General features: G+C 38.4%; 2 protein-coding genes across 4 annotated transcripts in view; one reads left to right on the forward strand and one right to left on the reverse strand.

The window, feature by feature from the left end:
• The first annotated feature begins 2,374 nt into the window (after positions 1-2,374).
• Positions 2,375-27,813, forward strand: part of WIPI1 (WD repeat domain, phosphoinositide interacting 1) — a 45,574-nt gene continuing 20,135 nt past the window's right edge. Inside the window, exons 1-4 of the mRNA XM_058170418.1 lie at positions 2,375-2,719; positions 12,720-12,802; positions 19,629-19,798; positions 25,186-25,282. Coding sequence (XP_058026401.1) covers positions 2,652-2,719; positions 12,720-12,802; positions 19,629-19,798; positions 25,186-25,282 — 418 coding nt within the window. The 5' untranslated portion in view covers positions 2,375-2,651. The remainder of the gene's footprint in view (positions 2,720-12,719; positions 12,803-19,628; positions 19,799-25,185; positions 25,283-27,813) is intronic.
• Positions 6,483-27,813, reverse strand: part of ARSG (arylsulfatase G) — a 157,195-nt gene continuing 135,864 nt past the window's right edge. Inside the window, exon 11 of one of the 3 annotated variants that reach the window (XM_058170409.1) lies at positions 6,483-6,608. In XM_058170409.1, the coding sequence (XP_058026392.1) occupies positions 6,498-6,608 (111 nt within the window). In that variant the 3' untranslated portion in view covers positions 6,483-6,497. Of the gene's footprint in view, positions 6,609-23,120; positions 24,124-27,813 lie in introns of those variants that run through there. The other 2 variants (XM_058170399.1, XM_058170402.1) reach the window with 2 other exon arrangements.

The following is a 27,813-nucleotide window of genomic DNA, read 5'->3' on the forward strand; positions in this document are numbered from 1 at the left end:
GTATTAATTGCTCTCAAGACTTCCTATGTTTATGACAAAACAATTATTATTTTAAGTTTGTCTTTCATCTCAGGCTTCCCCCATTTCATCCTGCATATGTGTTCTGAAGTTATTTGTAATCTGAGCATAGTAAATAAACCAAATATGTGCTAATCTGAATAACTGATACAGTAGCGTATAGCCAGAATTTGAGATTTACGGTCAGGTTTCTTTGCTTCTGACAGACACTTCTACACTTCTATATCTGTTATAGTCTGCTGAAGTTTTCATACAATATTCTATCCCATATGAAGCAATTGTAGATAAAGTCTTAAATGCAAAGCATAATTACTGTAACTTCTTTTGATTTGCATAAACTTTACAACTTACAGGAGCCATATGAGATTGTTTTTCATTTCTAATAACTATGAGTGCTTACAATTATCTATAGTTGTTTTTCCACATGTTAATGGTCTATTTAAATAGAATAAAGAACCCTGTGGCAACTGATCTGACTTGCACATTAGAATTATGAAATGGTTGATTAGTTTTAGCTGGGCATATCTTTTAGATGCACTCATTTTTGTTTGTATTTTTATGTATATACTGAGCTAATTATAACTTATTCAAAGTGTGGTTAAACCACTGCTTATACACTGTTATAAAGCCAGTAACTTCACGTAGTTACAGGGCTGAAGTTCCAACTACACAAAGATGAACATAGTGATAAAGAAGATTCGGGATCTAAAGTGACTGTCCTATTTGTTATTTAAAATCACCTTTTAATGATTTTGTACATCACAGACATTAATAAATAATAGCAACAAAATAACTATCATTATCTACATTATGGATGTTTATGTCAGATCAGGAATGCTTTCACATCTGGCAATTATATATCACAGTCAGGAGTTGTGAAATATTTGCTATCAGATGAGGAAACTCAATTACTTGGTTGATTATTTTTGACTTAAATCCTTGCACAAATAGCAATTATGATTAGTTTAGGATACGAGAATTTTATTGTTTCTAGATGTTTATTGTGCAGCGCTTCTAGCAATAGGTTTCCTAACAGGGGCTTGCTTACTTATTATTAGATTTATATCCTGCTTTTCCTTCAATTCCCCCACCCCTCAAAAAAAAAAAAAAGTGAAATTTGGGCTGAGGTACAGCAATTGGCTCATCACAGTGAGCAGCTTGAGGGTGTGAATTTAATTTTGTATTTATTTATTTATCTGTGGATTTACAGACAGTTGTTGGGTTGACAAAATCAGAAATGAGGAGGTGATAAGCTGTCTGGGAAAGCAAAAGGAAATAATCAAAACCCTTAAAAAACTAAAGTTAGAATATTTTGGATGTGTGATGCAACACCCAGAAAAATAGGGCATCCTTCACTTAATCCTCCAGGGAAAGATTGAAAGCAAACGAGGTCCAGGCAGAAGAAGAAATATCATGGCTTCAAAATCTAAGGCAGGGGTCACCAATCTTTCGGATCTCAGGGACCACTAAATTCATAATTTTAAATCCCGAGGACCACTAATATCAATTTTTAAAAAAGATAAATAGTATTTAGTGCAATATAAAAAATGCAAATAATTTTTCTGCGGACTACCAAAATTTTCTTGGTGACCACTGATCTAAGGGACTGGCTTGGACAAAACTCAGCAACACTTTTTCCTGCGACCGTTGATAAAAATAGAATCGCCAACATGATTGACAGATCCGGCACAAGAAGAATTTATTTATTTTTATTTTTTAATTTGCATTTATATCCCGCCCTTCTCCGAAGACTCAGGGCGGCTTACACTATGTTAGCAATAGTCTTCATCCTATTTGTATATTTATATACAAAGTCAACTTATTGCCCCCAACAATCTGGGTCCTCATTTTACCTGCCTTATAAAGGATGGAAGGCTGAGTCAACCTCAATTTATTTTGAGTCATGTTTATGTAGAGTATATGGGAGGGGGTGGCCCTTTGAGAGCTTTGTGTAACGAAATTTCATTTTAACGTATGCCGATTAGTGTACCTTCAAAGTGACAATAAAGTTAGTCTAAAAGTCTTAAGCCTCCTGCCTAATTCAGCACGAAGCTTTTAGCGGAGTCAAGAGCTGCGCCTCCACAATACCGTCCCAAGCCTGATGTGCGCCTGGAACAGGAGACTGCTTCGTTTTTTTGTACTCCGGCGTAGATCAGGCTCCAGCGCCGAGCTCCGAGCCCGAAAGATCGGCTGCCACCTCAGCCCTTCCGGGCCCACCTGCCGCCCACTCTTGTCTCGGCTCCAGTCTGATGCAACCATAACACAACCACGTGGCCCCTTGTCAGCTGTTTCCCCTTCCTCGTCCAATCACCGCCGGCCCTGTTGGCGTCGTGGGCGGGGCTCGGGAGCTTTGCCACCCGAGTGCGATCGAAAGCTTGAACCCGGTTGGCGGCGGCGGGGCCGAGGTGACGGGCTTCGAAACGGCCTCGCCCAATCGCGAAGCGCCGGCAGGTCGATAGGCCCCGCCTTTCGGCCGGCCGTGGTTTAGGTGACTTGTTTCTTCTGTTGCGATCCGGCGCCGGGAGCGGTAAAACTGCGGGCGGGAGGAGGAGGAAAGCCGGCTGGGAGATCCTGAGCTTCCGCGCTTGACCCGGGTGGAAATCGAGGCCGAGGATTCAGTGCTGTCGCTGCTTATGGAGGCCGCCGGCGGGGAAGGGGAGCGGGAGGCCCTGACCTGCTTTTCCTATAACCAGGATTGCACGTACGTACGTAGGGATGGGAGCCAGCCTTTGCTGTCGGGAAGGAGGAGGAGGAGGAGGACTGGAATAAAGTGGGGGTGGGGGATCGGATAGGGATATATAATGGAAGGGAAGAAGTGGGATGCAACCTAGGCTGGAGAAAAGCGGGAAATGGCGGGTTTAGGAAAAGTCACCCATTTAGTCCCCCGCCGGCTGTTAACACCGGCCTATAAAGATCCTGAGGTTGTTCGATCGGCTATTTGTTTCGTTTAGTTCAGGGGTCTCCAACCTTGGGAACTTTAAGCCTGGAGGACTTCAACTCCCAGAATGCCCCAGCCAGCAAAGCTAGCTGGGGCATTCTGGGAGTTGAAGTCCTCCAGGCTTAAAGTTCCCAAGGTTGGAGACCCCTGGTTTAGTTCAACATGTCCTTTGTGTCACTTATTGGAACAAAAAACAGCCTGTTGTAAATTAACAGTTATTCAAGGAAGAGGATAAGCTTTTGGAGTGGTCGCTGGTAGGGTACTTCAGTTCAGAGATCCAGTGTGTGGATTCTCCCTTGCATGGCTGCGTTTCCCTTTCTGCCCCCCCCTTTTTAAAAATAAAATAAAATGAATGGTATTGGGGAAATCTGAATGAACCTCCAGATTGCTCCGGTCTTCGGTCTTCGTGGTTCGGTTGATGATCGCCTCCCACCAGCTTGTGAATATATTGCTCCTTTAAAAAAAAATTGAAGCCAGAGGCTGGATGTTTGTTTCTCTTTCCATCCTTTTTCTACTGATGATGTTCCTGGATGCTGATTTTTTCCCCTTCTTCTCTCTTTTCTATCATCCCCATGATCCAAGTATCAACGAAAGTCTTGTTTATAACTGGAAAGTTAAAAAAAAAAAAAAGAAATACCGCATCTGTGTGTTTTGTGCTCTGTATCTGTGTTCCGTCTACACTGGTTAAACGTTTGTTTAAAAAGGATAGCTGGAAAATTGGCTGGGGAAAAAAGGAATGGTGCCTTCCTGAATGAAGGAGCTTTGAAATAAAAAACCCCAGACATTTTCTTATTATAAAATCTGTAGTGTTTCTGTTGCTATTGGTCAAGTCACCTTGTAGAGCTGTGGTTCTCAACCTGTGGTCCATGCAGGGCGGGGGAGACAATGTTATCACTGGGGGTCTGGGAAGGCTTGAAAAATATTATGATTTAAATCTTGAATTAAGTCTTGGGGACCCGTAGCCACAAAAGATATTTAAAGAGGATTCATGATGAAGAAAAGATTGCGAACCATTGTTGTAGTAAAGCAATATGGAATATCCTGTCTCCCCCCCTGCAGTTGCATAATATTGCCTACAGAATAGTGTGATAGGTATGTAAATAGTCATATCCTTTTTACTTGTTGCATACTTACTTTGAAACAAGTTGTGGGAAGCTGTAATTGACCCACCCAGCTTTCTGTAGCATAAGGTATTAGTAAAAAATATTTGTGTACTCTAACTAACAAAATATATATGTTAAAGTTTTGAGATATATGATATAGAACACTTTTTGGGTGTTCATATTAGAACGGGCATAATTTTAAATTGATATGATTTCATATATTCTTTCAAACAAAGATTTGGCATAGTGTTTTATTTTATTTTTAAAGTTTATATGGTTATTCACTTGCCATGTGACTCCGAAAAGCTTTTTTCCCCAGTGGTACCCACAATTGGTTAAATTAAAACCAGCCTTAAATCGTCATGGTGACAGAAAAGAAATTGATTCTAATATAAATGAGCATGAAACTTGCAGGATATGGAGCAGTTCATAGTAGTTCTGTGGATGTAGATATTACTTTAAAAATGTGGAGAAAGATGTACCCTAGTTTGGCTTTAAGAGGGAACTATTAAGTAATAGTGGTAGAAATGAAGCATCTAAACCATAGAAAGAAAAGTCAACAGGAAATATCGTTATTTTGGTAAAGTACAAGACAAGAAGGGAATATATTGAATAGATTCAAAACTAACAAAAATTAGACATGTTGATAATATTTTATATTTTGGTCTGTGCAAAGCTTCAGTTTGTTCTATTTATGTATGATTACAAATTATTTTAAGATGCATAACACCTTCTGGGTTAACTTGCTAGAATTATCAAGATACAAGTAGACCTTGATTTACAATCAGTCATTTAGTGGCCATTCAAATTTACAACAGCACTGAAAAAAGTGATTTATGACCATTTTTCACACTTATGACTTTACAGAATCCCTGTGGTCATGTGATCAAAATTAGGATGCTTGGCAACGGGTTCATATGTATGAGGTTGCAGTGCCCTGGGGTCATGTGATCACCTTTTGCGATCTTCTGACAAAGTCAATGGAGAAGCTGGATCCACTTAACAACTGTGTTACTAACTTAGCAACTGCAGTGATTCACTTAAGAACTGTGGCCAGGAAGGTCTTAAAATGGGGCAAAACTCACTTAACAACAGAAACTTTGGTCCCAATCGGGGTCGTAAATTGAGGACTACCTATTTTTTCATGTTTTTAGAATTGGATAAAAGAAATCCTAGCTCCTTAGCATCTTCATTCTCTCAGATATCAATGCTAGAGTTTATTTTTGTAGTAATTCTGATTTCTGTTCAATAAAACGATTCTCAAAACAATATGAATATATATTTATTAGTTTATATACGAGTGAGCAAAAGAACAAGAAAGAAAAAGAAATTGCCTTGCTGGATCAGATTAAAGGTCCACTGTGTTCCTTTTCTATCTTATGGTGCCTAAAGAGTCAGGAGTAGTCAAGTGGAGACCAACCAGTTATTTAATGTTTCTTCCCAGTTGCTGTGACCCTGGAGGTTCTTCACAAGCAGTTATGGGTGATTTTTGAAACTGCAGAAGACTGAGACGTACTGATAGCCAGTACAGTTAACTTGTGTGAGAAAAAAACATGTCCTTAACTTGATTTACCAGATTTAACAGAATAACAGAGTTGGAAAGGACCTTGGAGGTCTTCTAGTCCAACCTCCTGCTCAGACAGGAAGCCGTATACCATTTCAGACATGTTGTTGTTCAATCTCTTAAAATCTTCCCGTGATGGAGCACCCACAACTTCTGAAGGCAAGCCGTTCCACTGGTTAATCGTTTAATTATCAGGAAATTTCTCTTTATTTCCAAGTTTGTTGTCTCCTTGATTAATTTCCATCCTTTTTTTCTTGTTCTCCATTCAGTGCTTTGGAGAATAAGTTGTCCCCCTCTTCTTTGTGGCAGCCCCTCAAATATTGGAACACTGCTATCATGTTGAGAGATGCTAAGCTTGAATCTAGTACCTTATCTTGGTATGAAAGCTGTGTGTTCTTTACTTGATCTGGAGCTCAGTTCCTTTTTCTAGAGTTCAACAAAGTGTAGCTAATAAAATACTACTCAGGTAATATAGGTAGTCCACAACTTACGACCACAACTGAGCCCAAAATTTGTTAAGCGAGAAATTTGTTAAGTGAGGGTTTTTTTAATGACTTTTCTGACCACATTTGTTAAGTGAATCACTTAAATTAGTTCTTAAATTAGTTAACACGGTTAAGTGACTCTGGTTTCCCTATTGACTTTGCTTGTCAGAGGGTCACAAAAGGGGATCATGTGACCCCAGGACATTGCAGCCGTCATAAATGTGAGTCAGCTGTCAAAAATCCGAATGTAAATCATGAGATGCAACCATGGTCATAAGTGTGAAAAATGGTCATAAGTCACTTTTTCCAGTGCCGTTGTGACTTCAAACGTCACTAAATGAACTATTGTAAATCAAGGAGTACTTGTACCTTAGTGAGAGTCTTGGCTTCTAAAGAAAGTCAGCTTCTGCTACAGTGCTTCCTGGGTCCTCCTCTTCCAGGTGCTGGGAATTTTCCTTTTGCCATCTCTGAACGAATGATGATCTTCCTTGCATTTTCACCTATGTCAGTTGAGTAGGACAAAGACACAAGTTAGTAACCATGTTTTAACTGCAGCGATTCGCTTAACAACGTTGGCAAGAAATGTCATAAAATGGAGCAAAACTCACTTAACAAGTTTCTTGTTTAGCCACAAAAATTGTGGGCTCAATTGAGGTCGTAAATTGAGGATATTACTGGTATTCGTGCGAACTGGCTATTTAGAGTAAAAATTGTATATTCAGGAATATTTCACAGTGCATCCTGTCTCTACCACTTTACAACGATGCTGGAAGTTAGTTTGAAAGAAGCCAACAAATAACTTTCAAGGGCAGGAGGCCAAGATGGAACATGTTGGTTTTCATAGATAGAAGTTGCTGTGGAATTAGTAATGAATTCAGATCCAGAGCAATAGTTTATCTGAAACTAAAATATATTTAAGAAAAGGCTATTTTATATGAATTTTCTAGAATTTTGCTCTTTCCTTTCCAAAAAACCTCCAGCTTTTAATTGAATTGTGAACTGATAAGAAACAGGGACTCTGGATGGGCTTATCTATTTTAGACCTGAAGTGTGAGTTACTCAGTTTAATTTTGAACCTCCTCCTGCTGCTGCTTATATATATTTCTTAGTAGTAGTACAGTCACTGTTGTCATTGGGAGCCTTCCTTTTTAGGCTCTCTTGGAGCTGTATTTAGTGGAATGTATTTGTCAGTCTTAGGCCATTGCAGTGTTTAATTTTCTCTTGCATCACATTTCCTGCTTTACAGGTTTGTGACTGTTGTTTTATATCCGGTTCAAGTCTGGGAGCCTGGCAATTTGCAAATTGTTCTAAACAATAAAATTCAGATCCCAGTAGAAATATTTGGCATAGGTTTTAGGTTGTTGGTGTGTTAAATTAAAGCATCACTTTTCTGTCAGTTCATTCTGAGAAATAAAAGGCATTTGCATTTCTTAAATGGCTAAGGGAAGCAAGGGGTCTTTAGATATCACTTTTGGTATCTGTAAGGCTTTGACTGAGCCTTCCATCCCTCCGAGGTCGGTAAAATGAGGACCCAGGTTGTCGGGGACAACATGCCAACTCTGTAAACCGCTTAGAGAGGGCTGTAAAGCACTGTGAAGTGGTATATAAGTCTAAGTGCTATTGCTATTGCTATTTTTGTCTCTATTTACTTACTTATCTACAGATAGTCCTCAACTTATGACTGATTGTCTAACAATCATTCAACATGACAACAAATCTCACCCCAGAGCTACTTACCCATTGTTGCAGTTACAACAGCTGCACACTGTGGTTCTCTCCGTTCCCCCTGATCATATGATCATATTTTGGGTACTTAAAAACTGGCTCACTTTTATGGTCATTTGCAGCATCCGTCAGTCACATGATTGCAATTTGTGACATTTTTTGCCACAAAATTTGGCAAACATACTAATTGGAGAAAATGGATTCACTTAATGACTATTGTATTCACTTAATGACTGTTGTGTTTGCTTAGTGACTGCTGCAAAAATGTCATAAAATCGGGTGTGATGACATGTTGCATTGATTTAAAACTGTAACAACTTACGACTACAATTTCAGGTTCAGCCGTAAATTGAGGGTGTCTTTACTTTTTTTAAGAAAAAAAAGGAAGAAATCTTGCACCAATCTTTAGCATCATTTTACAGAACTGTCTTTGGGCTCTTCAAAAGCTTCACTGGGATGGTATAGGTTTTCCAAAAGGCTAGTTTGTTTCTCATAAATAGAATTTTTCCATTATTCAGATAACTTTGTAAAGTGTGTCTTTTGCAGGAGCCATTTTGTGAATGCGCCTTCTATGCACTAAAATTCCAGTTGTGCCAAAGTTGTTTCTGTTTATTCTACTATGAATAGGATTTGTACCAGAATTGACTTGGATATGTAGTGAACTAGCAATTTGTTTCTTTGTAATATAGCTTTGTAAAACCACATGTACATAGATTTTATATTGTAGGGAAATTTAACTTCAACAGACGAAAAATATAGGCTAAAATATCTTAGTTTTATTAGTTTCCACTGGGGAAGGAAAAAAAAATAATTTAAATGAGGAAAAGGGGGAGAGAGAGAGAGTACTTATTGAATATTTTATTTATGCTTTGTTTTAAGAGAATGTAGTATTAGGAATTCCAAATCAAAACCATCTTCCGGATCTGTCCCTGTGTGTCACTATTTCCTAACAGTTCACTAATAATCAATATATTCTGCCTTCTTTACCTATTTTGCACCTTATAATATGATACTTTTCTATATGTTAATCCAGCAAGTAGCCCCATTGGTTAAAGCTGGATTTTACAGCAGTGGTCTTTATATGTCAGCTTTCTACTATCTCTTGAAGAACTTCTGTTATGCTTTAGTTATTAGTGTGGGATATTGTAGTGTATCAAGATAGGGAAACTGAATTTGTCTAAACCACACTGTATAAGTGCAATGTATTTAATTCTTTTAAATAACAATAGCAGCTTTATAACAAAACCCAAAATACAGTAGCCTTTTGCAGAAAAACAGATTCGTGTGACAGCATAAACTTTCTTGTTCATAAAGTACAAATAAATAAAAATAAGTGTTATGTTCAAACTGTCATGTGGTGCTTTCTTTATTACTTACAGAAGTGTATAGTACAGTGATGGTGAACCTTTTTGGCAGCGAGTGCCCAAACCGGGATGCACGCATGCATGTACGTGTATGTGTACCCCAGAGTGCTGGAAACCCAAAGACCAGCTGACTGCTACGCAGGCACACGCTGGTCATCTGGTCTTCAGGTTTCCGGCACGTGCATGTACATGCAGGCCAGCTGCCCTTTGCATGCGTCGGAGCACCAGAAACCCGAAGACTGTGTAGCTGGTGCGCGCATGACAACCGGCTCTGGCACCCGTGAAGACCAGCTGGCCAGCATGCATGCGTGCAGCGGAAACCAGTAAAGCACCTGGCGACGGTGTGCGTGCCCACAGAGAAGGCTCTGTGTGCCACCTCTGGCACTCATGCCATAGGTTCGCCATCAGGGGCATAGTATATAAGATTAAGGCTGTAGTCTAAAGCTATAGTATAACTTCACACTAAAGCAAAAACTCAGACTACTATATCAATTAGCAGGGTGTATGAATCAAGCTTGTCTTTTCTGAAAGGAAAGTGAGGTATCAATTATAGAAAGTTTGCTCAGTCCTAGCTCAGTCCTTTTTTGGATATCTGTGCTAATGAAGTGGTTCACTACTCTCAGTGCTAGCAATAGGCATGCAACTTGAGCTGTTTCTGCAGGATTGAAGCAAAGTGGAATGAAACTGCTTTGGGATTCAAAATCATTTCATTTCTCAGGAATAACCCAGAATTGGAAATCTTCCTCCATTTGAAAAGTTTGTTGAGAGAGACAATGTGGCAGAAGAAAAAGTGCCCAATGGGTAAAGGTAAAGGTAAAGGTTCCCCTCGCACATACGTGCTAGTTGTTACCGACTCTAGGGGGCGGTGCTCATCTCTGTTTCAAAGCCGAAGAGCCAATGCTGTCCGAAGACATCTCTGTGGTCATGTGGCCGGCATGACTCAACGCCAAAGGCGCACGGAACGCTGTTACCTTCCCACCAAAGGTGGTCCCTATTTTTTTCTACTTGCATTTTTACGTGCTTTTGAAACTGCTAAGTTGGCAGTTTTTTGCCCAATGTGTATCTTCCCCAAATAGTGTAAGATATCAGGGTTTTGGTTGGCGGAGATCTGCCACTTTGTACCCTGATTTAGATTGCCACATTATTTTTCGCTTCAAATTTAATCAAAGTTTAAGGATTATTTGGCCATAGCTTGCACAACTTTCTTTGTGGCCAAGGGCATTTAAAATCCTATTTCTTTGTGATTAAAGGATCCATAGCAAAATAATCCTTAATCTAGAATTTGAACAATTATCTATATTAGATAACATTGCAGTCAAATACTTAACATGTTTCCCCGAAAATAAGACCCTGACTTATATTTTTTTGAAGCCTGAAATAAGCACTTGGCCTTATTGGCATGTGCTCAAAAGCCCGATTGGGCTTATTATCAGAGGATGTCTTATTTTGGGGGAAACAGGGTAGCAAATGGAGAACCTGTATATAGTAGCTTTGCTGTAAATAACACATTTGTGTCTTAAATGGTGCTATTAATGGAGATTATTCATATGACTTTTCACACTGGGTGGCAACAAAATTAATTATGACCAACTATTTGGAATTCTTCCAGGATCTGTTAACTTTCTGTGAATATTCAGCTGGATAACTATCCAGATAGCACTAAATTCTGAAAGCTGGATCTCGATCCAGCATCTATTCATTAGTCCTTCATTTAGGTTTATGGCATGTTTGATGTCATATATAAGATCCTCTTGCATAAGATGATCAACCAAGATAAATATATCTCCTGAATGTAAAACAATTCGTAGAGATTACCGGTTCTTTCTACTTTAGTCTTTATTTGATTTCTGAGTGATATTTCACTAACAATTTGTAAATAAAGTAAACATGCAAATGCTCCATGTTTTGAGTCAAATTTTCAAATTCATTCAAATCTATAAGAGTTCTGTATTGTTTTTGCAGTTCCTTTGAAGCTATTCTGCTTATTTGAAGCTATCAAAACAGATCAGTTCTTTCAGTGACATGGATTAAGTATTTGTGTGACTCTTGAGGATGTAAGAATCTAACCCAAAGATTTTAGTCCTTCCATACATGCTAGGAATAGAGAATAAGAAAGAATAGAATAGAATAAACTTTCTAAAGCATCTTCTTGCATTTGAAAGTAGCTCTTTAGAGAGAGTAGTATAAATCCTATTAACAACAAACAAGAGAAATGCTGTTAAATGTTGTTAAAGAAGCTTGATGGCAGTTGGTAATGGCAACAAGGTCAAAAAATAGACTGGCTGCCTTTTGGAGATTAGCTGCATCAGCTGATTATTGAATTGTCCTTCACTGAATATCAGATCTCAGGGATTTCTCGAGAGATCCTTTTCTATTCAGCACAAAATCTTTATCCCATTCAATTAGGTGAGATGGGCAATAATGCCTACATCTGTCTCAGATTCAGAAATAGCCAGATTAATTAAATCAAAATAGCCCAATAAATCAGTTGGAGGGGGGATGGCCCCATGAGAAGCCAATTAAAAAACATAATTGATAAGATATTTTTATTTTTAATGCCATTGTACTGTTTTGATCTGGGATCATACATAATAATAAACACTGAGACTGTGAAATGACAAAATGGCATCACTTGGAAAGAATGTGACACTTTCAGCCTTTTTTCATTTTTTGGATTTTGGTATTTTGTTTAAATATAAAAATGCATTAAGAGTATTTTACTAACTTGCCAGAAAAAAAAATCATGAAGGAAATCTGGTACTGTACTTGATTATTTAGTGATCAACTTTAGTGGCAGAAATCTGGCTTCTCATTAACAATTTGCTCAAAGCTGCATCATCTTCCATTCATCCATCACTATCTTTCTCTTTCCTTGGCTTTTATTTTATTCATTTATTTTTATTTGCATTTATATCCCGCCCTTCTCTGAAGACTCAGGGCGGCTTACACTATGTTAAGCAATAGTCTTCATCCATTTGTATATTATATACAAAGTCAACTTATTGCCCCCAACAATCTGGGTCCTCATTTTACCTACCTTATAAAGGATGGAAGGCTGAGTCAACCTTGCGCCTGGTGGGACTTGAACCTGCAGTAATTGCAAGCAGCTGTGTTAATAACAGACTGTCTTAGCAGTCTGAGCCACCAGAGGCCCAAGGTTGACTTCCATTTTATTGTTTTCAGAATAGTTTCATGAAAAACAGCTTATTCCTTATTCCTTCCATATTTTAGTATTTCCATGTGCCCTAATGATAATTCCTCTTTAAAAAAAAGTTTGATCCACTCATGGGCAAAACGATTTCGCAAGGCCTCTTCAAACAACTGGGACTAGCTGAATTAGTGTGACAACTATTTCTTTATATTGTCTGATTATTTTTATATATTCAGAGTGACATGCCTGTGTGGTTCCTAGTTAGTCTTCCACTATAGTTATTTGTGGAAAAAATACCCAAATATTTCAAGAGTGTATTATATGGGATGTATGTTGCTGCGTGTAATTAGTGTCATTTTTTTCTTCTCTAGTTCCTTGGCCATTGGAACCAAAACTGGATACAGACTTTTTTCTCTGAGTTCTGTGGAACAGCTGGATCAGGTCCATGAAAGCAGTAAGTCCGTTGTGTTTTGGCATGAAAAATAGTACTTAATGATAATTTTTATTCTGCATTATAGCACATTAATATGTCCCAAATGAGTGATACATTTTATCTTTCTTGCTGGAAAGCGGATGGCATTTCTTGGCTGCAGCCTTAATTGTATTCAAGCAGCCATTCAGATGCAGCTGTGTTAAAGGGACAGTTGCATGCTCAATAAATAAAAACAGTGTGTGAAATTCTCTACCCTTTGATAGCCAGTATCAGTGTTGATTAAAAGCTTGTGAACCTTTTTGAGTAATCAATATTTTTGTGTAAATATGACCATGAAACATGATCTGTTCTACACACATCCTAAAACTAGATAAAAAGAAATTAAACAATTCCTTTATTAATTAATGAGTTAAAAAACATCATGCTTGTTCATTTAGTTATTCAGGAAAACAAATTATTTTATTATAATTTTTTAAATAAGTTTATGGGGAATGACCTTTAACTAGCATGACATTGCTAAAAATCACAGAATGAAAGCAACAAAATAAATAGAATAGAGTAGAGTAGAGTAGAGTAGAATAGAATAGAATAGAATAGAATAGAATTTTATTGGCCAAGTGTGATTGGACACACAAGGAATTTGTTTTGATGCATATGCTCTCAGTGTACATAAAAGAAAAAGGAAAAAAAATACCTTCATCAAAGGTACAACATTTATAACACAAATGATGGTCATAGGTTGCAATTTAACCCTTAATGATAGCAACAAAAAGTTACAGTCATACAGTCATAAGTGGAAAGAGATTGGTGATGGGAACGATGAGAAGATTAATAGTAGTGTAGATTTAGTAAATAGTTTGACAGTGTTGAGGGAATTATTTGTTTAGCAGAGTGATGGCCTTCGGGGAAAAAACTGTTCTTGTATCTAGTTGTTCTGATGTGCAATGCTCTATAGCGTCGTTTTGATGGTAGGAGTTGAAACAGTTTATGTCCAGGATGTGAGGGATCTGTAAATATTTTCACGGCCCTCTTCTTGATTCGTGCAGTATACAGGTCCTCAATGGAAGGCAGGTTGGTAGCAATTGTTTTTTCTGCAGTTCTAATTATCCTCTGAAGTCTGTGTCTTTCTTGTTGGGTTGCAGAACCAAACCAGACAGTTATAGAGGTGCAAATGACAGACTCAATAATTCCTCTGTAGAACTGGATCAGTAGCTCCTTGGGCAGTTTGAGCTTTCTGAGTTGGCGCAGAAAGAACAGTCTTTGTTGTCCTTTTTTGATGATGTTTTTGATGTTAACTGTCCACTTTAGATCTTGCGATATGATAGAACCTAGAAATTTGAAGGTTTCTACTGTTGATACTATGTTGTCAAGTATTGTAAGAGGTGGAAGTATGGAAGGGTTTCTCCCAAAGTCTACCACCATTTCTACAGTCTTGAGTGTGTTCAGTTCCAGATTGTTACGGTCGCACCACAAGGCTAGTCGTTCGACCTCACGTCTATATGCGGATTTGTCATTGTCTCGAATGAGACCAATCACTGTTGTGTCATCTGCGAACTTCAGTAGTTTAACAGATGGATTGTTGGAGATGCAGTCATTGGTATACAGAGAGAAGAGAAGTGGGGAGAGCACACAGCTTTGGGGGGCCCCTGTGCTAATTGTTCAGGTATTTGATGTGATCTTGCTTAGCTTCACCTGCTGCTTCCTGTTTGTTAGGAAGCTTTTGATCCACTTACAAGTCTGTTCCGGTACCTGTAGCTGGTTTAGCTTAGTTAGAATACTGTCTGGAATGATGGTATTGAATGCTGAACTAAAGTCTACAAAGAGGACCCTTGCATAGGTCTTTGGAGACTCAAGATGTTGTAGGATGTAGTGCAGAGCCATATTAACAGCATCATCTGTTGATCTATTTGCTCAGTATGCAAATTGCAAGGGGTCTAACAGTGGATCCGTGATGGTTTTCAAATAGTACTATTTGATAGCTTATTAGAAACCTTGACTATCACTATCATCTTTTTATTCTTGATGAATGTATTTTATTCTCCTTATGTACACTGAGAGCATATACACCTAAGACAAATTCCTTGTGTGTCCAATCACACTTGGCCAATAAATGATTCTATTCTATTCTATTCTATTCTATTCTATTCTATTCTATTCTATTCTATTCTATTCTATTCTATTCTATTCTATTCTATGAAAGCAACAAAATAAATAGGCACGGTCATGCAGGATCCAGTCTGAGTTGGTCACCGGGACCAGAGGTTTAGTCTCAAACTTTGGGACTCGTACTGGAGCCCATCCTCAGGGAACTTCTCTCTCTATGTAAATACTACTCATAGAACAGTGCAGTGCACAGAGATGAAGAGGGAGAGGAGGGCCAGAGTCTGAAAGCTTGGAAGACTAAATCTCTGGTCCCAGTGATTGACTCAGGTTGGATCCTAGAACATTATCCTGGGACATGTATATTTGCCTTCATTTGAGGCAAGGTCATTGCTGAGAAAGCACAATTCACGGGTGGAAGAAGAGGTGATTATAAGCAGATGGCTGAAACATAAAGAGCCTTTATTCCTAAACACAATGCAGTTAGATCAAAATAATTCAGGTTTGTTTAGCACAGAATAACTGCATCCTGATACATATGCTGTGATTGAGTTTATGGGAGTGGCACTATTGCATAGCATAGCAGCCTAGAAACTGGAAGTTTCTGTTTTAGATTTAACATAGTTTAGTGTTTTGGCAAAACTGATGGTACAAGTAAATTTTAATCATCGTGATCATTAAATGCAAGCTAGCTTAATAAACTGCATTTTGAATTCAACTGATTTTGCTAACTATAATTGAGATTAATCCTAGTTTATCTAGCTTTGGTTGATATGGAACTGCAAGTTTGTTTAATACAAGGCAGAAATGGAAGCTTTCACATTCTTGTGGCTTTCTTGAGTGCATGAGCTGGGATTGGGTCAAGGGCTATTCTCCTACCTCATGAGATTGCATCCACATCAGCTAATATTATTTTAGCAAGTGAGTTCATTGAAACTTATTCCAGCCCTTTCAGAGCTGTTGTTTCTGTTAGTTGTTTCCATGCAACTACTCTTCTTTTTCATATTTGATCGTTACTAAGTTACACTCAAATAGCCAAACATAGTGTAGATTTGACCACAGGAATAGAGTTCCACTTACAAAATTCAAAGTTGATAGATAACGCTGCTTCCCAAGATTTAGCTCTCCCAGAAATGCAGGAATAAGCAGAAACCATCAAGAAAACACATCACTAAAACATACCTGATGTGAATCAACACTCTGCACAGAAGAAAGAAATTGACTAACCAAATGTCATAAACAATCTGAAAAGCAGGATATAAATGAAATATATAGAATTTAACTTCCAAGTTTTCTTCACTGAGTTTTATGCTTCAAATTATATTATTGATTGAGCTTTAGATTTCTTGGAGCAGCTCTCACAGAAGCTGTTGGGTATTGCTAATCCTCAAAGTTAGGGCAACGGTATCTGAGCTGGGGTGACAAAATGGCAGCAGAGAGGTATAAATGCACTGTGTTTAATCTCATGCAGAATATTGTCTTGGCCACTGTGCCAGAAAAGAAAGAGGAGAAAATGTGAAACTGGGACTAGAACTTCTAATACCAAAGTAAACTACCATATCTGGAGTGTAAAACTGTACAACAATTAAATGGCAACAAAGCTACATAATTTTGGGCAGATATGGTGGGTTTATCAAAGGGTATATCCGAAGGAAGCCATTATAAAGGAATACAGTACTGTGCTGTACACACCTATATATGCGGGTATGTTGAAAACACCCTATCACAAGTATTACTTACACCAGAACACAGGTGCACACCGTGAACTTATATTTCTGAAAAACCTAAAAATTTATATGACTACAGTTGAGCCCAAAATTTCTGTTGCTAAATAAGATGGCTGTTAAGTGAGTTTTGCCTCATTTTATGATTTTTCTTGCCATAGTTGTTAAGTGGACAACTGTGGTTATTAAGTTAGTAACATGGTTGTTAAGTGAATCTGGCTTCCCCATTGACTTTGCTTGTCAAAAAGTTGTAAAAGCTAATCACATGACCCCGGAACTTCAACCGTAATAAATATGAGGCGGTTGCCAAGCATCCGAATTTTTTTTCCCATGATCGTGGGGATGCTGCAACAGTCATAAGCATGAAAAACAGCCATAAGTCACTTTCAGTGTTGTTGTAACTTTGAGCGGTCACTAAATAAACTGTTATACATTGAGGACTAAATGTACCTTTGTACATGAAAAATTAAAAGAGAATAATAAGTAGTTTTGACTTCAGGAAAGGAAGAGAGGAAATTTCAACAGTTTTGTATAAAGTCAAGCAGTAAAACTTAATTTGTGGCTCAACATAACCTGGGTGTTGTGACTCCAGCCCCCAAACCTGGCCCCATGCCTGAAAGTGACTCAGAGAGTGAGGGGGAAGGGCCGGTAAGGCTTACCTAGGGAGCACCGATTCCTTTGGCTTGGCTCCAGGAGCCAGAACCAGACCAGTCGGAGGACATAATGAGGCCGTCATCCCCTGATTCCTCCCTTCCCCAGGCTACGCCTTCAGCATAACAATCAAGCTTGGCTTGACCCGCGCTTCAGAAGATTAGAGAGGTGGCGTCATCAAAAGGAAGGATGGGGCAGGAGCCCCACCCCACAGGATATATAAGGAGCTTTGGGACTGCTCTCACTCCACGGGAAGCAAAGTTTAGCTGATCTGTTTCAAAAAGAGCTGAAAGTCTTGCTACGTGAGTCATTTGTTTGAACTTTGGCAGGCAGCTGAGATTTCTCTGCCAGGACTGATAAGAGCCGTGAATCCACTGGCTGAAGGCCAGCTCGTGGGTCTGAAGTGGGGAAGGAGACAGAACATTGGTAGGTCAGGATATATTGAACTATATTCTTACTATCAGGACACAACATACTTTTCAAGGACAGAATTCCAAGTATTTTTTACATGTGACTCAAGCAGAGAAAGGGATATCTCTGTGTTGCTACATTTCATGATAGAAGATAGTTGATTTTAAAGCTAGTTGTTTAAAGCTCTTTAACATGAAATGCTGCAAATACAATATAGAACATGCTGATGGAAAGTTAAACTTGTTATCCTTTTAATTAAAGGCTAATTTTATCTTGTTATGTTTATTGAATTTATTGTATTGATGTGAGCCTCCTAGCGTTTTTAAGAGTTTGGCAGCATACAAGTTTAATGATAATACATTTACTTCATTATTTAATATCTATAACCTTTCTTCATTATCTCAGCTACATGGATTGGCTAGGAGTGTTTCTAAAGAAGGGGATTCTGCCATATATAAATGCCGTTCTAAATTAACAAAAGCCCAGTTTCTAATGTGCCTAAAAGCAATAATATTTTACTTACTGGTTTGCTTGCTTGCTTGCTTGAATCCTGCCTTTGCTATTTTTATAAATAAGGTGGTAAACATATCCAACACACCTCCCTCCTCCTATTTTCCTCACCACAACCACCCTGTGAGGTTGGTTGGCCTGAGAATGACTGGCCCAAAAGAAAGACAAGCTACTGTATATTACAAAGTATATTAAAGTGTTCCTTCTTTTCACAAAACATCATCAGCTTTTGGGCTACCTTACCTGGCCTGCAAAGATTCAGAAATCTATCTTTTTGTTATCATTTAATGCTGATCCAGATTCTTGCAGCTCAAATACGGTAACCTTACGTTAGCATTAGAATTCCTAGCCTCAGACTGATTTGCTTATCACTACCTTTGCTGCAGAAGTGGTATTCAGCAGGTTCTGGCCAGTTCTGGAGAACTGGTAGCGGAAATTTTGAGTAGTTCAGAGAACTGGTAAATACCACGTCTGACTGGCTCCAGCCCCATCTATTCTCTGCCTCCCAAGTCCCAGCTGATCGGGAGGAAATAGGGATTTTGCAGTAACCTTCCCCTGGAGTGGGGTGAGATTTTATAGAATCCTTCCCCTGCCATGCCCACCAGGCCACGCCCACAGAACCTGTAGTAAAAAAAATTGAATCCCACCACTGCTTTGCTGGTATGGCTACAAGGATTACATGAAAGTTTCTCTTTCTTCTTGTAGTTAATTGTGGTTTTCTATGTTAAATTATCGCTGGTGTTCAAGCTACTTACCATTGCAAAGTATAGGGATCATACGGCACCTATATCTGCTCTGGCTATCAGTTGCCTGCAGAAAGGCAGTCTTTCATATTGCTCTAATTTTATGAAATGATCCATTTGCCTTCACCGTACATCTCCCTTGTAACATATTATAGCTGCAGCATCTAATAAAGGCATAATTTAGAGTCCTGGTGTTGAGCTTTGAAGTGAAACAGATTAGGGCCAGATTATTACTATAGGACCATCTCTTCCACTATGAACCTGCCCCTTTACTAAGATATTTTTAAAAAATCCTCTGAAGATGCTGCCACTTGATTATTTGGTACTTCTCTAGTGTGGCTTCTAGACTGCAAAGCAGTTCCTTAAGAACTGTGTTTAGTTCCATTCTCCCAGTGTTTAAGTAAACGGTAATAAGATACTATATGTGTATCTTTTAATTGATAATGATTTTAATGGCTAATTTTACTGCATTTTTGTTCCATCATTTTGCATTTATTATTGCAAGCTGCCTTTGAGTTTGGAATAGAAAGATGGAATAGAATTAATAATGGATAATCAATAAAGAATAAGTAAATGGAATCGGCGTTTTGGCCTTTTCATCAATATCGGAATAGAATATTTTAGGATAGAAATGAAACTGGTAAGTTTTCCCTTCCTTTTTGAAAACATGCTGGTCTCTCTATGACAATTTTTCACGCTTCCATCCAGATGAAATGCCAGATGTTTTCATTGTGGAGCGCCTCTTCTCCAGCAGTCTGGTGGTGGTGGTGAGTCGGGCGAAGCCGCAGCAGATGAATGTCTATCATTTCAAGAAAGGGACAGAAATCTGCAACTACAGCTATTCTAGCAATATCCTTTCCATCCGGCTGAACCGTCAGGTAAGATCTAGAGGCTTTTTTTCTTTGACAGTAAATGATTTGATGGATCTGATCTGATTGGTGGAAAGACATTCTCTAACTCCCTTTTTTTTTTTAATTTGAATTTATATCCCGCCCTTCTCCGAAGACTCAGGGCAGCTTACATTGCGTTAAGCAATAGTCTTCATCCATTTGTATATTATATACAAAGTCAACTTTTATTGCCCCCAACAATCTGGGTCCTCATTTTACCTACCTTATAAAGGATGGAAGGCTGAGTCAACCTTGGGCCTGGTGGGACTTGAACTTGCAGTAATTGTGTTAATAACAGACAGACTTAGTCTGCTGAGCCACCAGAAGCCCTTTCAGAACCATTAAACATCTGATAGCTCTCTAGCCTTTTCTTGGGAAGTGTTTATTCTAGAAATAAGAGACAAGATTCACATGCCATGCTAAACCATATGGTTTACTTGCCTGTATCACTTTTACATCAGATAATAAGCCAGTGTGTGAATCTAGTCAGTGTTGATGTACTCAACCAACCATGGTTCAAAGAACCCATGGCTTAACTGAATTGTCACCTTATATTTCAGAGTGATGTGATCTTTAATTACTTATTACCATGGTGGCCCAGTGGTTAGAATGCAGTATTGCAAGCTGACTCTGCTCACTGTCAGGAGTTCAGTCCTGACTGTCTGAAAGTTAACTCAGTCTTCTGTTCTTCTGTGGTTGGTTGTATGAGGACCCAGATTATTTGGGGTGGGGTGGGGGATATGCTATCACTGTTTAGAGAGTGCTGCAAGGCACTATGAAGAGGTATATAAGTCTAAGTGCTACTGCTATTACATCTATTCCATATCAAAGGTAAGCTTCAATCTTATTTGAACTGCATCATACTCCTTTAATTTTATGAAATGATCTTTTTCAAGGGTCACAACATGCCAGAAACTGGGCCGCGCAAACAAGCGAAACCCCATCTGTGGGATGTAGGCAGCACATGAAACCAAACCAAACCAAACCCTCACTGGTCTGTGGAAAAACCTCTCCATGGAACTGGTCCCTGGTACCCCAAAAATTGGGGGGCTCTGATCTATTTGCCTTCACAGTACATCTCCCTTCTAATGTATTATAGTCACAGCATCTAATACAATAAGTGAAGAATATCGTCTGTCAAGCATGGCTGTAGTCGTTAATATAAAGTGCTAAGGACATTATGATGAAAACTGTGAAATGTTATTGTTGCAAATAATGAAAAGTATAAGAGTCTTTGTGCAGTTATTTTTCTTGATTGGACACATGCATGGAAATTTTTAGTATTTTAGAATAGAGGAATCCTTTTAAATTAAGCTGATGAAGCCCTTTATTGCCAGATCATTATTAGTCACATATGTTTGGCAAAATCAAATCTGGTTTCCAGTTGGCGAAAGGGTATGATAGTTTATAAACAGAATTTTTTAAAAATGGGAACATGAATATGGGTTGTTCCACTGAAACTAAGAGCCTGTTTTGTTGAATTGCGTCAAATTCTAATTCTCAACAAGAAGATTCTAGAATTTTGGATACTTGTACCTAACTTTTGAAAATTGACTTTTAAAAATTGCCATTTTCTATCAGACCAATTTTATAAACCATCATTTAAGGAAGATCCACCAGGATCCTTTTGGGATTTAAGCAGGGAATGAAGGTATTGCCCTTCCACTGTTTGTTCTGAACATTTGAGAATGCTGGTTGGACATGAAGCCTTATTAAAAAATGTGTTTAATCCTTTGAAAACTCAAAATTTACAACTAATTACGGTACTTCTTAAGTTCACCACCATTGCAGCAACAAAGTATTTTGTCATTGGATAGGCTAACTGATTATTCCATACACATTTTTCAATTATAATCACAGTCTGCTTCTCTAAATATATCAGCTAGATTGTTATCTACAAAAACGTATTCAGTAAGAGATTTTTTGATCTTTCAAGTGACAGAACACTTTGTTTTTGTTGTAAACACAGCCAATCCTATGGGAATTAAATTTCAAAAGCTAAGAATATACTATGCATGGTAGGATTTTTTTTTTACTTGTCCTGACCTTTTCATGTAATGAAATAGTGTGATCTTGAGAGAGACACATATGTTTCTGCTGTTTTTACGGTCAGAAAAAAAAACTATGTTTTTTACTTGCTTTGTAGCAACTGCCTTAACCGAATCTCTACAGTTTCCCAAGTTGTTCTTTATGATGGAACCATTTTACTCTTGTTCAGTTATCCTTTTTGTCTTTCTAATATCCTTTTTTTGTGTGCTAGGTGAAGTATGCAAATATCCCTTTTTCCATGGATTTTTTTTCTCTCATCCCAGTAGGAATGTGGGATACTGGATCTAGACCAGTGTTTTTCAAACATGGCAGTTTTAAGATGTATGGACTTCAGCTCCCAGAATTCTGAACAACGTGCTTCTGGACTAAATACTGTTTTCTTGTTGGCACTTAGAATTGAGTCTGACTGGAATCTAAAACTTAAGTTTAAGCACATGGCCCGTTACAAAACAGCATGTATGGTGTTAAATTCTCATCTGAGAATCTAGTCTCAAGGTTGGCATAGTACTGGGATGTTATTTTGAACCCTCACACTGATCAGAATTCATTGTAAGAAGAGGAGGGCAAGTGCTAAAACTATAGAGAATAGAGGGGAAAAATTCCCAAATGCTTGGGAAAGTCTTGATGAATTTTGGATATATCCTTTCTTCAGGGGCACTTTGTAGTCTACCTCAGGGCTCTGCAACCTTGGCAACTTTAAGCCTAGAGGACTTCAACTCCCAGAATTCCCCAGCCAGCTGGCTGGGGAATTCTGGGAGTTGAAGTCCTCCAGGCTTAAAGTTGCCAAGGTTGGAGAACCCTGGTATAGCTAAACCAATTGTAAAGCATTCAATGTAATTTTAAAATTCTTTTTCCCTGGCATGTGGAACTCTCTCTTTTTACTCAGAGCTTAGTGATCAGTGTATAAACGGATTCCTAGGAATACCATGTGCATTTTTGGTCATCAGACCAATTTTTTTAAGGATTTAGAAATAAAATGGGATATGAGGAGATATGGGGAAATAATACAAGGGAATATTGGTTTATGCTTAAATAAGTAGCCAGCTTCAGGCAGCAAGTGGTGATCTTTATATAGGTAGCACATTGATCTCACAGGGAATCCTAGAATTTATAAAAGCAGAGTATTTCATTGCAAAATCCAAACTTACCACTGATACTGACACAATATTGTGACCTAGGCCCAAGTATTTATTACCAGACACAATCAGTCCTAAACAAACATATTTTATTAGAACAGCTGAGAATTACTTCATTCTTAGCTTAATCCAAATTAAGTCCAAAACAAAGTCCTTCGGCCTTATCACAAAACTTTGTCTTCTTTGGCACCCTGCCAAAGGCTTTTCTTGGCAAGAACACGAAGTTCAGAAACAGGAGACGCTGACAAGAAACAATTGTAGCAACGTTGCTTTCCTACAAAAAGCCCAAGAGCCTTTGCTGTTCTTTTAAGCCTTATGGGAGGGGCCAGTCATCTCCTGGCCTTACTCCTAAGTCGTCCTTTTTGCTTTAGCTGCTTTTGCCTTCTGGCAGCTCTTCGCATGCATGCAGTAGGAACAGGCTCCTCTGCCTCTCTGCTGTCCACCTCTGGAGGCTCCGGAACCCGTGCATTGCTCCCAGATGGCTCTGGCCCCATCTCTGCCTTCAACGCAGAGCCCTCGTCGGGGCCTTCCCCTGACTCCAGGACGGACCCATTGTCCTCCCCAGCCTCCTCACTGTCTGACTTCGCTGCCAGCTCCGCAGGCTGCTGGCGGACTACAGTACACAAGCTCAGAATACACTTTCTTCTGCATGAATCATTTTAGTGGAAAATCTGATTACTTTAGCATTGTGTATGAGGTACTGGAAAATACAGTGCTAGATTATCTGGAAATAACATGTTTATTGAAATAACATGGTTCAATCACTTGACAGTCCTTGTTTGGAATGCTGTAGCTAGAAAAAAGTTTTTTTTTCTAAAAAAAAATTGAAGGATTTAAGTACTGAATCCTATTTTTGCAATAATTTCAAATTTGGGTTTTATGAACTAACTTTCCTCCTTTAAAAAATTACATTTCAGAGGCCCCAGGATACCAGGCTCATTGTTAGGGCGATTTCAGATGCTTTGTGTTCTTTGCCCCCACTCCTCATAGATCCTGTAAATGGCTTCTGTGTCTTCCTTGAGAAAGCTTTAGATTGTTGTAAGTAAATGGTCACAACTTAGTTATAGTTCTACCATTAGCAATTTGTCAGAGATGATACTTTGCTCCTGTTTTTAATATGCACAGATTCTGGAAAAAGAGAAAATCATTTGCAGTATTAGGATTTTTCTTGTAATTGACTAGTTTTCTTTAGGTTATTCAATAATTAGCTGAATTGGCTAATATATATCTTCAGTACAGTTAATATAGGTTCAGAAATAAGTCCCAATAAGTTTAATGGAGTTGATCTCCAGGTAAATGAATACAGGATTGCAGCAGCTTCAATAAATGCAATTTTCTAAATATTCTGCACAGCTCAGCATTATCTTGATAGCTAGAAGTATATAATACAGTCAAGTAATTTTGGAGCAAGTGTGTCCACTGATTCATTGTTCCAGTTCTTTCCATTTCATAGTACAGAAACTACAACAGCTCCTATATATGCTATAATCACCATTATGCTCCTAAATGTTGAGCATATTATCCCAACATAAAGTAAAAAAATATATATTGAAAAATAAGATTGAAATTTCATGACATTTTAAAATAAGAGTGGGCACAAGGACACTGTGGCAAATCAAATCTGTTCACCATGCCAAGAATGCAAGTGAAGTCTGTTAATTATATTCCATCTTTGGAGGTTTTCAAGCAAACATTAAACAGTCATTTGTCTCGGATGATCTGAGGATTCCTGCCTTGGGAGGTGGCTGCACTAGAAAACCTTCAAAATCCTTTTCAAACGTAGGATTCTAGAAAAACGTTATGGAATCATCATAACAAACTGAGCTTGATTTACTTGAGGTAAATCATTTTTGTAAAGGTAACACTCCCATGTCACAGAACTATAGGGACTGATGTGTGAGATGCTATTTCTGAGTTACCGTATATCTATCTCTGTTTTCAAAAACAAATATGGCATGTTTGTAGTCTTTGATAATCATCTTTCCACACAAAAAATTACTGAAGAAAAAATGATATAGTTATGCAATGCATATCAAAATAAGGAGTTCCTCTTATTTACTCCCTCGAAGGCAGTTTGAGTTATCCTGTGACTGAATCCTTCTGGAATGCCCTAATGGATTCCGGCAACACTTGGGGTCTTTCTCATGTCTGAATAACAAGTTTTGTTTTCATTTTTTTTTATCCTTGCAGAGACTGATTGTTTGCTTGGAAGAATCTATTTATATTCATAACATTAAAGACATGAAGCTTCTAAAAACAATCCTGAACACCCCTCCTAACACTACAGGTAAGGGAACAAGCATGACTTGCCAAAGAAGAGTAGTGGGCTTTGTGAAAAGAAGAATCTTTCTGTTCTTCTTCTCTTCATAGCGCCAGTAGAAAAATGCTCCTGCCGCTTTCTGCTATCGGAATAGTTTGGTCTTGTTATTACTTCTAACTATAGCTGTAAACTAACAGATTAAGTATTGCTTTCTTTGTGTCCTGTTCTAACTGTTGTAAGTTTACATCATTATAGCTTTCCCGGGGTTATTGCAACATGTCCCTCTGTAATTAGCAAGACCTCTGCCCACTTCTGCTCCCTAAACTAATGCTCAGCTTAGTCTCTATTGCCACAAACGTGTCCTGACTTCAGTGGAAACTCTGAAGAAGGTATGTGTCAATGGCAGCTTCAGTTATTCTGAGGCAAGATGCTTTTTTGCTTTCCCCATCCAGTCCAGCTAGCAGCCATTTGCTGTGGGCTGATATTGGCTACATGGGTAGCCCTCGACTTACGAGCCCAACATTTCTGTGGCTAAGTGAGACGTTTGTTAAGGGAGTTTTGCCCCATTTTAGGATCTTTCTTGCCACAGTTGTTAAGTGAAGCACTGCAGTTGCGAAATTAGCAACCTGGTTGTTAAGTGAATCTGGCTTCCCCCATTGACTTCTGCTCTTCGGAAGGTTGTGAAAGTTGGTCACGTGATCCTCGGACATTGCAACCGTCATAAATATGAGTCAGTTGTCAAGCATCTAAATTTTGATAATGTGACCCTAGGGATGCTGTAATGGTCATAAGTGTGAAAAATGTTGATAAGTCACTTTGTTCAGTAACTTTAAATGGTCACTAAATGTAAGTCGAGGACTAACTTTTCTAAGACTAAGGAATATCAATAACTTGCAAGTACACCTATCATTGTAAATAATAGGAGGACTGGCAAGGAGGTTATGGGTGGATGGCAGACCAGCAGTTCCCCACTTAATTGGGTTCCCCCATTAATTTTATCTTACTTGTTTGGTTCATTTTTAATGTCCAAAAAGTCAGACAAGAATTTATACAATAGAGAAGTTCCTGAAATTTTGTTTTCATGCTGATATTGTTTATACATGCACTTTCAAAAATAATGTCCCCCACCCCCAGCATTCTGTGCTTTTCTGAATTTTGAAATGAAGCTAAGTATTGAAAAACTTAAGTGCTACATATACTTCAGCAATTAAAACCTAAATATATGTACTTGCAATTTATAAAAATTACACACTAATAAGGATGCAGGCCAAATTGAACTTGTGTTTCAGAAAATGGGAGCCAGAATAAAACTGAACTTAATAGATTTTCCCAGCATAGCAACAGACTTTTTCAAGATGGGAATTTTTTTTCTTCCCCGGAGAATAGTTTCTGTTTTACAACGAAGTATCCTAAACCAGGGGTCTCCAACTTGGCAACTTTTAAGACTTGTGGACTTCAACTCCCAGAATTCCCCAGTCAGCAAAGCAAAGCTGGCTGAGGAACTCTAGGAGTTGAAGTCCACAAGTCTTAAAGTTGCCAAGGTTGGAGACCCCTGTCCTAAACCATCAACAAAAATGACAGTTTGGGAGCTTGGATTGTTCTGACTGAGGGAATGAGCAAACTACAGGATGTATAGGACTGTTGTGACTCCAAACCTCTGAAACATTCAGCTGAAATATGTCAACAAATTGTCAGATTCTGAAAATGTAAAAACCCATTTTTAGAAAAGGAAAATAGCAGTGAATTTATCAGGCAGGAAAGACCACAGGCTACACATGAAGGTCCAAACATATTGATTTATTGCTAAAAAAAACCCCTATCTTTTAGGAATCTTCTCAAATAACTGTTGCTGCTTGGGGTTAGATAAGGGTCAATGGAATTAAAGTCCTCTTGTGCCTATGTAAGGATTCTAGGCTGATCCCTCTTTTTATTCCGCCACCAAGTTCTGCCACTCCTCCTACAGGATTAGGTGTGCTAAACATCTTTTAAATTTAATACACCTATTTTATTTTAACAAAAAGGAGTAACTTGATCAGTTCTAGATCAGCCTTTCTGGGGATGTCATCAATGACATGTTATCCCCTTGTGCTCTTGGCACCTTAAATTTGTAAAAATGCAATTTATGGTCACTCATTATAGTTTTTTTTTTGGTTTACATTTATATCCCTCCCTTCTCCGACGACTCAGGGCGGCTTACAGTGTATAAGGCAATAGTCTCATTCTATTTGTATATTTTTTACAAAGTCAACTTATTGCCCCCCCAACAATCTGGGTCCTCATTTTACCTACCTTATAAAGGATGGAAGGCTGAGTCAACCTTGGGCCGGGCTTGAACCTGCAGTAATTGCAGGCTGCTGTGTTCTAATAACTTTGCTTTTCCTTAAAGCAACATAAAATTGGTCCCAGGATGACATACATCCATACCTCCTGTCTCCCGTGGTATCATGTCAATGCTGTGAACACAACCTGCTAAATATTACGTTTGGCCCAAGACCAATTAGCATTAGAAATACAAAGAGAATGTTTATTAACACAAGGACTTACTCCTCATCTGTGGC

Source organism: Ahaetulla prasina, chromosome 2, assembly GCF_028640845.1.
Source record: "Ahaetulla prasina isolate Xishuangbanna chromosome 2, ASM2864084v1, whole genome shotgun sequence".
Taxonomy (NCBI): Eukaryota; Metazoa; Chordata; class Lepidosauria; order Squamata; family Colubridae; genus Ahaetulla; species Ahaetulla prasina.